The 13,910-nt window shown below is 36.0% G+C and overlaps 1 protein-coding gene across 1 annotated transcript; it reads left to right on the top strand.

Annotated features, from left to right (window-relative positions):
* The first annotated feature begins 7,592 nt into the window (after positions 1 to 7,592).
* On the top strand, positions 7,593 to 10,043 carry LOC113295446 (putative F-box protein At1g47730). Its single transcript, XM_026543785.1, has 2 exons — positions 7,593 to 7,732; positions 8,714 to 10,043. The coding sequence occupies exon 2, from the start codon at positions 8,736 to 8,738 to the stop codon at positions 10,041 to 10,043; it is 1,308 nt and encodes a 435-aa protein (XP_026399570.1). The 5' UTR covers positions 7,593 to 7,732; positions 8,714 to 8,735.
* The last annotated feature ends 3,867 nt before the right edge of the window (positions 10,044 to 13,910 follow it).

Raw genomic sequence — 13,910 nt, 5'->3', positions numbered from 1 at the left:
ATTCAACAAGAGATGGCTAAGACAAGGCTAGAGAATTTGAGAAGAAGGTTTTAGATTTGCAACAGCCGCAACTCAACCAAGTTTGGTTAATGTCATTGAAAGTGAACTGTATACTATGGTAGCAGCTTGTTCCCAGCTGCTAGTCCAACTCCTATGGATGATCATGATGATGCTAGTTTTAGTGACGCCACTAAAACTTCAAGAAGATCTACTCCGGCTAAATCTTTAGAGAACTTAACACTTTCTAATAGATTTGAAACTGGGACCGAAGAAATTGATGAGGTAGTTATTGAAACTGATGATGAAGTTGCAGATATGGTGGATAAGGTATCAACAAATACTTCCAAGGCAGTTGAAGAGATGCAAGAAATTTGGAGTTACTTGCTAAAAAGAACTGGATGAGCGTGAGAAGAAGGAATTGGTTGACAAAAAAAAAAACCAAAAGTTACTAAAAAGAAGACTATTACTGTGGCAAATGTTAGTCAAGTTCAAACACGAGGCGGTAGATCTTCCAGACAGGGTTCGGCAAGCCCTTCGAAGAACAGAGTTAATTAATGCGTGTCTTTTATTGGAATGCTCAAGGCTTGGCTAAAGATGGTGCAAGGGCCAAGTTGAGTGAGCTTTACCGCTTGCACAATCCTGATGTAATATGTATTGCGGAGCCGCAGGTTCGTTGCACTACACGTTTTGTTAGGAATTTAAATTTGCTTGATTTTTGTGAAGATGTTATCACTAATGAGGTGAATGGTGAGAGAGGTAACATTTGGGTCTTTTGGAGGAATTCTCTGGCAAGGCCGAATGTTCTATCTCTTCAAAACAAGCTATCACTTTGGATTTTTCTGGTGATTATATCACGGCTGCATGCTTCTTCTGACGCGGTGGCAAGGAGATCTCTTTGGCGTCAACTGGGGTTGGGATTTATTTCTATTCCGTGGTTGGTGTTGGGTGATTTTAATTGTGTTTTGCATTGATGAAAAGAAGGGTGGAAGGCCGATCAAAGAAACTTATATGAATGAATTTCGAAGTTGGATCTCTGACAATGGTTTGGTGGAAGCAGATGCTATTGGGAAGAAATATACTTGGTCTAATTGTCGGAGTGGCATACATAGAATCGTTTCTAAACATGATAGGGCTGTTATTAATGATGCTTGGTATGATAAGTATGCTAATTGGAGGTGCAAAGCTATGCCAAGAATTTGCTCTGATCATTCCCCTCTTTTTGGTTTTGCTTTTGACAGTCCAAGGCCAAATAGGGCTCCTTTTAGAATTCAGAAAATGTGGCTTTCTCACCATCTTTTTTGGATTTTGTAAAGGAAAATTGGAGTGCTAGGCTGGATGGTGCGCCTCCTTTTGTTTTCACGTCTAAGTTGAAGAGACTGAAGGATGCATTGAAGATTTGGAATAGAACTGTGTTTGGGGATGTTCAGTTTCGCTTAAAACAAGCGGAATTGAATCTTGATAAGGAGAATGATATTCTGGATCAAAATGTTAGGTGTGAGTTGCAATTTTTGAAGGTTGCCGATGCTAGGAAAGCTGTTGATGAGGTGCGAACTGAATTGGCAGTTATGCTTAAGCAAAAATCGAGAACTAGTTGGTTGGAAGATGGTGATCAAAATACTCGATTTTTCCACAACACCATTCGTATGAGGAGAAGCCAAAACACAATCTCTGAATTGAAGATTTCTACTAACTCTACTTTGTTTTTGCAGGATGAAATAAAAGATTACATTGTTGATCACTACCGTGCAAAATTCAATGGTGGAGGTGTGCATATTGATCCAAAGTTGTTTGATTATGAGCATGAAAGCATCTCAGCTGCTGAAAGTGCTTTTATGGATGCTATTCCGTCTTTGGATGAAGTTAAGGGAGCTGTTTTCGATTTGGGCGCGGACTCTGCACCTGGCCCTGATGGATTTACAGGTTCTTTCTTTAGAGTCTGTTGGAACATTATTTCTAGAGATCTTTTTAATACTATTGCAAACTGTTGGGCGATGCGGAAAATTCCTAATGGCATTAACTCTAGTTTTATTGTTCTAATCCCAAAGAATAACAAATTTGATGCTATTAAGGACTATAGGCCAATTGGTTTAAGCAATTTTTTCTTCAAAATCATTACAAAGATTATGGCTACTAGACTTGGTACAGTGCTGAATAAATTGATTTCTGAAGAGCAAGTGGCGTTTATGAAGGGAAGAAACATTCATGAAAACATAGATTTGGCGTCGGAACTGATCAATGAGATTAATGTGGATGGGAAGCATGGCAATGTTGGCCTCAAACTGGACATAGCCCAAGCTTTTGACACGGTTAGTTGGGAATTTGTTGTTGAGGTTTTTCGTCAAATATGGTTTTTCTGATGCATGGTGTTCGTGGCTGCTTAATATTCTCAACTCTGCTCGGATTTCTATTATGATTAATGGTAGCCCTGAAGGTTTTTTCAGTATCACAAGAGGTCTGCGGAAAGGTTATCCTCTTTCACCTTTGATTTTTGTTCTTATTGAAGATGTTTTGAGCCGCAATCTCTCTAAGTTGTTTGCAGCAAGAAGTATGCACCATATGGTGAGGAAGAAAGGTGTTGCACCAACTCATTTACTATTTGCGGATGATATTCTTATTTTTTGTAAGGGTAATCTTCACAGTTTGCAGCATTTGAAGGAGATGCTTCGTATGTACCAACTTGCTTCTGGACAATACGTTAGTTATGCCAAAAGCAAGTTCTATTATGGTGGTGACAAACATTCTCGTGTTGTTGCTACTGCAAACTTTATGGGTATGGAAAGGGCGTTATTCCCAGATAAATATTTGGGAATCCAATTAAAACCTGGTATTGTACGTCATATTCATGTTCGGCAAGTAATGGATAAGATTATGGATAAACTGGCAGGTTGGAAGGGTAAGCTCTTGTCTTTTCAGGCTCGGCTAGTTTTGATTAAATCAGTGATTTCTAGTTATTTGCTTCATTCCATGGCTGTATATAAATGGCCATGCACGGCTATCAAATCAGTTGAGAGGGCCATTCGAAATTTTCTGTGGTCTGGAGATGATGAGAAGCGTAAATACTTTACGGTTCTTTATGATGATTTATGCCGTCCTAGGCGTGAAGGTGGTCTTGGTCTTAAGAAATTGATTGATGTTAATAGGGCCATGTTTATGAAGTTGTGGGTTTCGATTCGTGACTCTAATAAGACTTGGGCCAGATTTTTGAAGGCGAAGTATTTCAAGATAAACGACAACTTGATCGATTATAAGTTGGGTTCTTCGGTTTTTCCAGAAATCAGATTGGTTTATAATTTTGTGCAAAGGCATACGCGCTCAATTATAGGTAATGGTGCTAATACTTCCTTATTTTTTGATAATTGGTGTGCTGATTTTTCAATTGCGCAAAGACTTGGCATCACTAAAAAGGGTCCTAATGATTTTAATGCCAAAGTTAGTGATATTATTGTTGATGGCTCTTGGGTTATTCCTCCAAAGACTAAGGAATTGATGTTACGGTGCAATATTGATGTTGATAATTTGCCTCTTATTGGTGGTGGAGATGATTACAAAATTTGGGACTTGGACAACAAGGGCGTGTTCTCTATCAAGTCGGCTAAGGCTGCCATCAGGGCACCTGCAGAAGTTTCGCCAACTGCAGCTCTCTTCACAAGAAGTGTTGTGCATCCTACCTTAAGTGTTCAGTACTGGAAGTTATTTAATAAAAAATGTTGCGCTACTGATGATAACATCATGAAGAAGACTGGTAGGGAGATGCCTTCTATGTGCCGCTTGTGCAGGGAGGATTGCGAAGATGTCAGCCATATTACTTGGCATTGCAAAATTTCTAAGAAGATTTGGAATTGGGCAGCTGATATTTTTAAAATGAAACCGAATGAAGATCTTGTGGCCTCTTACAAGGTTGCAAAAGGGCGTAGTAGGATGATAAAGGATCTGTGGCTTGTTGCAAATCTTGCAATAGTTACGGAATTATGGAAGCTGCGCAATAAGTCTTATTATGAGAACATGTGAGTTCGATGGCTTGAATTTAAGGGACGGGTTCATCAGTTAATTCGTGATAACTCAATTAGAATGAAGGGCCACATGTATAACACCTTAGATGATTTGCGAATTTTGAATTTCTTTAGAGTGAAGCATAGATCTTGCAAGCACTCTGTTCCAATTGAAGTTACTTGGACGCCGCCTAATCCAGGTGAGCTTATGATCTGTTGTGATGGTGCATCACTTGGAAACCCGGGACAAGCTGGTTCTGGTGTAGTTTTTCGTGATTCTAACTCGGAAGTTTTGGGAGTTTTGTGCGTTGGACTGGGCTGGCAGACCAATTACTATGCTGAAGTTTGTGCGGTTATCTATGGCGCAGCTGTTGCTCAAAGGTGGAATGTCAAAAACCTATGCGTCAGATCGGATTCGATGAGTTGCATATTCGCTCTCCAGAAAGGAGAGTTGTCGTGGAAGCTAATGCAGAAGTGGAGAATGGCGAAGAGTTTTTACAACAATATTAGTTATGTTCATAGCTACAGAGAGGCTAATTTTTCAGCTGATGCCTCGGCTAAACAAGCATGTTTGTTGGCTGAGGAAAATTATGAGTTTTATGAGGGTAGGCCAGGTTTTATTCATTCTGTTGAATGGCCTGGAGAGGTTTATTTTCGTTTCAAATAGGTTTTATTGGCGTGCAGCCTATTGGCTTAGCGCTAATATAGCCTAGTCCCTGTACAGTTTCGTTTTTTTTTTCTATTTTTGTTGACCGAGTAAAAAAAAAATGTCCGATTATGATTGGGAGTGAAATTAGTGATGAATCACAATCAAAGGAGATGTTGATCGTTTTAATTGAAATGGAAAAGTTCTTAATCATCTTATAATTAAGTTCAGAGATTCATTATTAGCAGAGAAGTTTTTTGTTCAAATCTGATCTTCGGCTGTTAAGAGTTGATTTGGTGTGGTTTTGGTTACGATTTGTGAATTTTGAGAGTAGAGATTGAAGAATCGGTTTGTAAGTTCAGATTTTGTGATTTTTTTTCGTAAGCATTTTTGATTGGTTAAATCAATCTTCTGAAGAATTAATTTTTAGTTTTGGGGTTTTGCAGATACACTATTAACATTGAAGTTGCGAAAGAGAAGATTAATTGAAGCTCCGAAAGAGAATTGGTAAATTTTGAGAAAAGTGGGGATTTATATTGTGATAAATAGATCGTACAATATGATTTTGTTTGGAAAATTGGTGAAAATCATAATGATCGGAGGTGAGACTTTGTTTGAAGAGATAGAATTTAGTTTCTTCTTTTGTTTTTCAGATTAGCCTTCAAATCTCAATATCCTTGGAGTTTGTTTTTTTTTCTTTCTGGAATTCTCGGATGTTCAGTGTGTGAATTTCTAGCATTTTCTTGTTTGATTTTGTGGTTATGATGATTTCCAATTCCTATATTATATTTTTCACCCTTTTCCCCTTTGAGAAGATGAGTAGTTTTTGGCATGAAATTCGATCTACAATATTAAAAGATCTCCTCCGGTAATGGCAAAGAACTCCAGATTTTCTCATCTCTGGTTTTATATTGATAACAGTATTTTTCCTCTGGATAATCCCAGCATCTTCCTCTTCCGCAGAACAACATCAATTTTCTTCTGTTTTAATTATTTATTTATAATATATATAAATAAATAAAAATTTCCATGAATAGGAAATTCGGAAATGCTACTCTAAGTCCGATCCAACACCCCACTCAGCGCCCAGATGACGTGGAGAGACAACCTGGCAGAAAAAATAGAAAACACGTCAATCCTTAATTTAACCGTGTTTGACCAAAAAATTTGGCGGAAACCAAATTTGTTGGGCGCCAAACCCAAATGATTATGAAGTTTTGAATTGCTATTTTTCTTTTAAAGTCCACTTTCTTCCGATTCTTTTATCAATTATGAGGGAAAATTCATTTCCTGCTCATGAACTAATTAGAAGATTAAAACATACTCGTAATTGATAACCAACTAATGGTGCTCCTAAACACCAATCTGGCAGAAGATGTAATTGTGCAGGTAAATTACGTGGCTTAGCATCCTTCTATGAATTACAGTTTTGTCTCATTACATTACTTAGTAATCTCAAACAATGTTTTATTGCAGGAATCTCAAACAATGCATGCCACACAGGAGAGTGTCGTGTCCAATGGAGTACCAACACAAGCACCTTTATACCAACCATGGGGATTATATCCGATTCCACATTCAAATTTTGCAAGACCGCCGATGGTAAGATATTAGATAAATAAAAATTTCTTATTTTCAGTTACATCACTTGGTAATAAACTGGAAACTTTGAAAGTTTGCATAAAGAAAAAAAGAACAAAATGTAATTGAACTTATTGTTGTGGTTATTTGTAGAACCCGAATGCAGTGACTCAAGGGTCGTCGTTTTCTTATCTGTCTGTGGTGCTTAATCCATGGATGTATGGAGGACAATTTGGTGAACCAAGACAGTAGTGCATGATATTGAACTTGGTGATGGTTTTTATTTATTTTTGGTGGGATGTCCAATGTACTCCGTAAGATGAGGTCTGCTGGAGTTGCAGAGAAGAAAAACTAAAGGTCCCAATAGTAATTGGTACTCAGTAGTAGTTACTAGTGTTACTGAGCAAAGCTTTTTTAGTTTTTTGTTACAACTTTGTTTTTGGATTCGGAAATTGAAACTCACCCTTTGTTTTTGAATTGTAGAGATACCTTTGTTGCATTTCTTAAGTAAATTATTAGTGATTTGTTTATATAAGACACAATCTATGTATATATTATGTATGAAGTTTACATAATACATAGTATCCCTGCTTCCTTAGTTTGCATTCGGGTTGTCATGCATTCCAAATGGGCGTCTAAGTCCCACCATATGAGTTGGAAATGTGATACCTCTCGTTGTGAAAAAAAAACAAACTAAATTTAGCATTACAGAGTACTTATATAAGTTAGAGTCTTAGAGACATTCTATCAAACAGTCATGGAGCAATACATAGTTACATAGAACTACACAAACTAAAAGCCTACTAAATCAGTTCCATTAAATAGAATTAATACATAGTTATGGTTGCATTCGGGTAACCATAACATTCATAGTCGAAAGATTCACTAGTTTTTCTGCATCTTTTGAGAAACTTCCTCTTTTCTCTTCATCTTGATTGTTGACGTTAAACCTCCCTTCAAAACAATCAGATCGATAGATAAATGAAAGCGAGCATAACTCCATTGTTTGGAGTTGTTCATGAGCAGGAACTGAATTTTTCCTGATAAACGGATCTAAAGAAAGTGGACATGGAAAGAAAAGTAACATTTCAAATTTAGAAAAAAAAATTGGGTTCCGCCAAAAGATTTGGTCAAACACTGTTAAATTCGAAGTCTGACGTGTTTTATGCTTTTTCTGCCAGGTTGTTTCACCACGTCATCTGGACGTTGAGTGGGGCGTTGGATCGGACTTAGTATATCATTTCCGTAGGAAATTGCAAGAAAACCAATTATTATATTATTATTCGTGTGAAGTTGGCTCCGTGATTTACTCTTAGTTGTTTCTTAATTTAAACCTCTGTTTATGAGGGGCCAGTAACCATGGTTTACCCTTTTTATTTCTATATAGAGGAGGTAAATATCAAATCTGTGCATCTCTGTAATTTTATCAGCAAGATCTTAATCTTTTCTTTTCTTCATCTGTTTGTCAGTGGACATATACGTTTCAACACGCGCGTGGTTCTTCTTGTTTGACCAGGTAATTTCTTAATCAAATAATAATTATATATTCGCAGCAGCTATGTTATTTGAATATATCACCATAAAATTCTATGAAAGAAATTACTGTAGTATATATGCGGTTGAAAGTCAAGTTCTGATCTCATAACCCGGAAGGTTGCTTCTGCCGTGATAGTTTTATCTATTTTAGGTTTTCCTTGAAGCTTTAACTTTTAGTAGGCCATTAATTACGTTCAGAGTCTTCAGACCCAAAAAAGTTAATACCATTATTACTGTTGGATCCATCCGTGTCAAAACACTAATCTTAGTCTCTTAATTTATCTAAATATGAATAACGAAACAAGCAGGGAATTGTCACCTTTTCCGTGAGGAAGGTATCATGAGCCAATTTTTATTGGGGGATTGATAGTTTAAACCGGATTGAATATGCAAATAATTTTTACTTTAACCTGTGACTTCGCTGTATAAATACATGGTTATAATGACATTCAGCAACCACTATGACCAAAATAAGGCTTAGTTACTTTGATTTTTAATATTAAATATTAGGAGAGGTCGAACTAAAAAGTAGGACGTGAAAATCGAGTTTCCTAAAGAGAAGACTTGGGTATTCTCTGTCTTGTGGTCGGTCTTCTCTGCAGTGTGGAGAATTCTTTACATGTGAATAACCATAGTGTTTGCTTTCACAGTACGGAAATGCTATCACTTGTGAGATTTCCTTCCGACATATATCCCGACAGAGATGGTAAAACCCAATTTATATTGCACATATCCAATGTTTAGAGCACCAGATATAATCCATTGGCTGGGTCTAGCACTTCCCTTCACAATATGCCCGCAGTTTTCCTTATACAACCCAAACAACAATAAATTTGAAGTTAGATGATTTCTTTTTTTTTTTGATAAAATCCAAATGACAATGAATCTGTAGTTAATTTTTTAATATGTTCCCATAAAAATCATTGTTAGTGTTTACTGACTCTTACTTTTATTCGTATAGTAGGATTGTAACCGAGTACACCATGAAGAAGGTTGAGTTTAGTGCCTCTAATGAGATTCCTGCAGACTTACTTCTACAGATATTTTACAATTCACCTGTCAAATCTTTAATCAGATTCAGTTGTGTGTCAAAGTTGTGGTTTCACTTAACCATCAATGATCACCAACAATTCAACAAATTCCATTTTGTTGAATCTCAAAAGAAGCCAATTCTCATATTTACATTCCGAGTTGCGTACGACATTAAGAAATTTTACTATTTGGAGAAAGAAGAACACGATAATGCTCTCAAACTCCTTCCTTATCAAAAGAAAGAAATCCAAAACAAGTATGTGATCGGGAATGTGAATGGGTTATTTTGTTATTGGAACTTAGGTAGCCGTCCAATGTGTGAATGGGTTTATTTCTCACTTGAAGTTTGCAACCCTAGTAGGGTTAAGAAGTTAACCATTGTCTCCCGGTTGAAGAGTAGGGTAGGTCAAATCGTTTATGGATTTCGATTTGGATATGACCACTTGAAAGACGAATACAAGGTGATTGGAATACTAAAATTTAAGGAAGAATATGAATATTACGTCCTTACACTAGGTGGTATTGAACATTGGAGACAAATTCATAACCCGCGGCCAAAACATCGTCCAACGAAATATTTTGAATCTACCGGTAGAAGAGTAGTGCCACCTATCTCTTGTGGTGGAACTATCTTTTACGAGATAGAAAAAGATGAATGTTTTACTTTGGTATCACTCGATCTACATAGTGAGAAATTTCAAATGATTAAACTTCCGTGTGATGGTGATTTTAGTAACTTGTATCCATCGGAGTACAAAGGATGTTTTTGTTATTCAAGTGTGCAGAAAATCAATCCTCATAAAGGTAAGGTTGCACTATATATGTTGAAAGACATAGTTACGGAAGATTGGGTTAAGGAAATTATAGAGTTCGATCTTCCTAGAGAGTTGGACTATCCTGCTCCTCCTAGTAGTACTCGTATTATGAATTTTCCTAACCAAGTGTTTCTGTATTGGTGGGTGTACAATGAAGAAAATGATCATTTTATCCAGTTCTACAATGTGCATTCAAAAGAATTTAAAGAAATAAAAATTCCTAGTGAAGGATATACCGACTGTCGTGAGTATAACATATCTAGTCATATAGAAAATTTTGTTTCTTTAAAAATTTTGGCGGTAATGACGAACGAAGGGAACACAAGAGCAATGGAGGCATATAAGGAAAACCCGGATCGAGTACAACAACTTTTTACTGGGATGCCAACCACTAATCCGACAGTTATTTCTTTTGTAGGCCATTTTTATTTTTTTTTAAAATAAATAATGAGTTTAATTCTCCATGTATTATTCAAAATGGATGATCTTATTGTCATTTTTATGAGTTTATTTGATTCCAGTTGATAATATAGTTTATTTGTCTCGTTAGTTCTACTAAGTGTATGGAAGTACCAAAATTATATAGCTACTTATTTACTGAAAACCTGATAAATCAATCCTTTAATCTCCATTTTTTTTTGAAGGAATGAGGGGCTTCAAAGAGCCCCTAAGATTAATTTATTAGACTACCTCATTCAAATTGAGGTTTGAAGGATTACATCGAAGAGGTGGTAGATAGACACACCCTCTTGTTTCATCATTATACATTTGGTACCAACACAACAATTGTATAATGAGATTTGCATTTTTTGAGATTACATAAAACCAAATAACATGGACGAGACTAACAAAGTTTTTGATCCTACAAGTGAGAAAAATGATGTTCAAAAGCATATCTTGATCATTCCCCATGCATACCGGCTTGTGGATCCCCCCGAATTATCACATCAATAAGATTCATACTTTTCTTCAATTGAAATTCCATAGCACATACCTTTGTCCCATCCTCCAGAGAAGAAGTTGTATCAAAATCAGTCTGGTATCCAATTTGTTTTACCGAAAAATCCTGAATATTCTTCATGAGAAACCAAAAAAGATTTCGTCCAACATGACACATCTTCTCTATTCTTCCTTTCACTGATTTGGATAGATGAGGTTCTTGAGACAAGTTTTGAAGAAAAAATCTGTTGTAACAATTCCATATGTTGTTTATATTACCAAATCCCAATAAAAAACCCTGGGGCTTATGATAAAGAGCCATATAAGCGTAATAGAAGAACATAAGGCATACAATAGCCATTGAAATTAAACAAAAACAAAAACCTAAACTTAAAAATGCTTAGATGCAATATTTTTATTTAAAAAGAAAAGCAAACTAATTACTATTTCCTAAATTTTTTCAGTAGATCTGAAATCTCAGACCAAAACTGAGTAAATCTGGATTAATGATGAAAATAATGGAGGAAAATCAGGGGAGAAAATTTAGTAGTTTTTAGAAAAAACGGCTATGCAGAGCGGAAGTAGTTTTTTAATCTCCATTAAATCACTAAAAGATAACCTTTTTCTTGTTTCGCAAAATACACCGAAAGCTTATAAAAATATGGAAAATTTAGCTATGATGAAATGGTTTCAAAAGAACGCTTATTTGGGATATGAAAACTAATTGGGGATACGATAATTGGATAACATAGGGATTTAAGACCATCTCCACCGAGGGATTTATCCTTTATATAAGGGAAATGCCATCTCCTATGGGGTTTGGGAATTCCCCAAAACCCTTCTTCCCTACCCATTTATAGGTAATTTGATAAGGTAATATGGGATCAAGAGAAATGGTAAATAATCTCTCGATAGGGGATTTAAACAACGATCGGTATACATTATAACGATTCAATTTCCATCGGTATTAATTTCAGCGGTCAGTATATTGTTCACATATGGGGTCTACCCACAATTACTCGATCGATAAACATTTCACCGATCCGTGAAACAACTGTAATCAAATTATCCATATGTAGAACTCATTCTTACATGGGAAGTTAAAATGAAGAGGTATTCATGAAACATCCCCCCTGGATATGTAGATCCAGAACATCTTCAAGATGTCTGCAGGTTAAACAAGTCCACACACGGGCTTAAGCAAGCACCACATGCTTGGTTCTCTATGCTAAGTACATACCTTACAGAGTTGGGATTTACATGTTCAATTTCAGACTCTTCCTTGTTTATAAAGAAAACCACTTCTTTTACATATGTAGTCATTTATGTGGATGGCATCATAGTCACGAGAACTAATGATGCAGTCTGTAATAACCTCAATACTAAACTTAGTCAAGTGTTTGCAGTCAAAAATATGGGGTGTTTAACTTATTTTCTGGGAATTGAAGTATACCGTCAGGATAAAAGGAAATACACCAAAGACTTGTCGTGCAGAACAAAGCTAGAAGTATTAAAGCTGATATGTACACCTCTTTCTGCTCAAACCAGACTGCACAGAATAGGTTCTTCCAAGTTTACATATCAAACTCTCTATCATTGTGTGGTAGGTGCTCTCCAATATCTACATCTAACTCGACATGATATTTATGTAACAGTCAATAAGGCATGACAATATATGCATGATCCTTATATCGAGCACTGGGAACTGGTGAAAAGGATCCTTAGATATTTAAAACACACAATGAATTATGGGTTTATTTCTTCAGAAGTCTAAATACATGTTCATCTATGCTTATTCTGACTTGGATTGGGCAGGCAGCCTAGATGATTGTCGTTCAACAAGTGGATATTGCATATAATATGGAGGTAATTTAATATCATGGAGTCCAAGGAAGCAGAAAAAAGTTTCTAAATCAAGTACAAAAGCTGAGTACCAGGGTGTAGCAATTTCAGAACTTTTATGGATTCAGTATTTACTCAAAGAACTGGGAATCACTGTTACTACACCATCTCTTTGGTGTTATCATTTGGAAGCTACATACTTAAATTTCAACCCGATGTTTCATGCACAAACTAAACTCATAGAAATAAACTACCATTTTGTACGGCAGAGGGTGGCCAACAAACAGCTGCAGGTAAAGTTTATTTCATCGAAAGATCAACTAGTAGAGGTCTTCACAAAGGGATTAGCTTCACCTCGATATCAAATTTATCAATGAAAAGTTGCACAACTATCTATGAATGGAAAATGTTCTATTGTGAAAACTAACAACCCTTTTTTTTGACATGATCAGCGCGGGAATTGAACCGAAACCTATAGGTTGGAAGCCCAACCCCAACGGTGATTGTAATAATAAAATTTAAGGAAGAATATGAATATTACGTCCTTACACTAGGTGGTGTTGAACATTGGATACAAATTCATAACCCGTGGCCAAAACATCGTCCAACGAAATATTTTGAATCTACCGGTAGAAGAGTAGTGCCACCTATCTCTTGTGGTGGAACTATCTTTTCCGAGATAGAAAAAGATGAATATTTTACTTTGGTATCACTCGATCTACATAGTGAGAAATTTCAAATGATTAAACTTCCGTGTGATGGTGATTTTAGTAACTTGTATCCATCGGAGTACAAAGGATGTTTTTGTTATTCAAGTATGCAGAAAATCAATCCTCATAAAGGTAAGGTTGCACTATATATGTTGAAAGACATAGTTACGGAAGATTGGGTTAAGGAAATTATAGAGTTCGATCTTCCCAGAGAGTTGGCCTATCCTGCTCCTCCTAGTAGTACTCGTATTATGAATTTTCCTAACCAGGTGTTTCTGTATTGGTGGGTGTACAATGAAGAAGATCATATTATCCAGTTCTACAATGTGCATTCAAAAGAATTGAAAGAAGTAAAAATTCCTAGTGAAGGATATACCGACTGTCGTGAATATAACATATCTAGTCATATAGAAAATTTTGTTTCTTTAAAAACTTTGGCGGTAATGACGAACGAAGGGAACACAAGAGCAATGGAGGCATATAAGGAAAACCCGGATCGAGTACAACGACTTTTTACTGGGATGCCAACCACTAATCCCACAGTTATTTCTTTTGTAGGTCATTTTTATTTTTATTTTAAATAAATAATGAGTTTAATTCTCCATGTATTATTCAAGATGGATGATCTTATTTTTATTTTTATGAGTTTATTTGATTCCAGTTGATAATATAGTTTATTTGTCTCGTTAGTTCTACTAAGTGTCTGGAAGCACCAAAATATAGCTACTTATTCACTGAAAACCTGATAAATCAATCCTTTAGTTTCCATTAAATCACTAAAAGATAACCTTTTTCTTGTTTCACAAAATACACTGAAAGC

The sequence above is a fragment of the Papaver somniferum genome, chromosome 7, assembly GCF_003573695.1.
Source record: "Papaver somniferum cultivar HN1 chromosome 7, ASM357369v1, whole genome shotgun sequence".
NCBI classification, from domain to species: Eukaryota; Viridiplantae; Streptophyta; class Magnoliopsida; order Ranunculales; family Papaveraceae; genus Papaver; species Papaver somniferum.
The sequence above is the reverse complement of the archived record's forward strand: the minus strand, read 5'-3'. Positions and strand labels throughout refer to the sequence as shown.

Excerpts from the sequence above, each read along its gene's own strand:
- LOC113295446 (XM_026543785.1), top strand. The coding sequence starts at position 8,736 with ATGAAGAAGGTTGAGTTTAGTGCCTCTAATGAGATTCCTGCAGACTTA.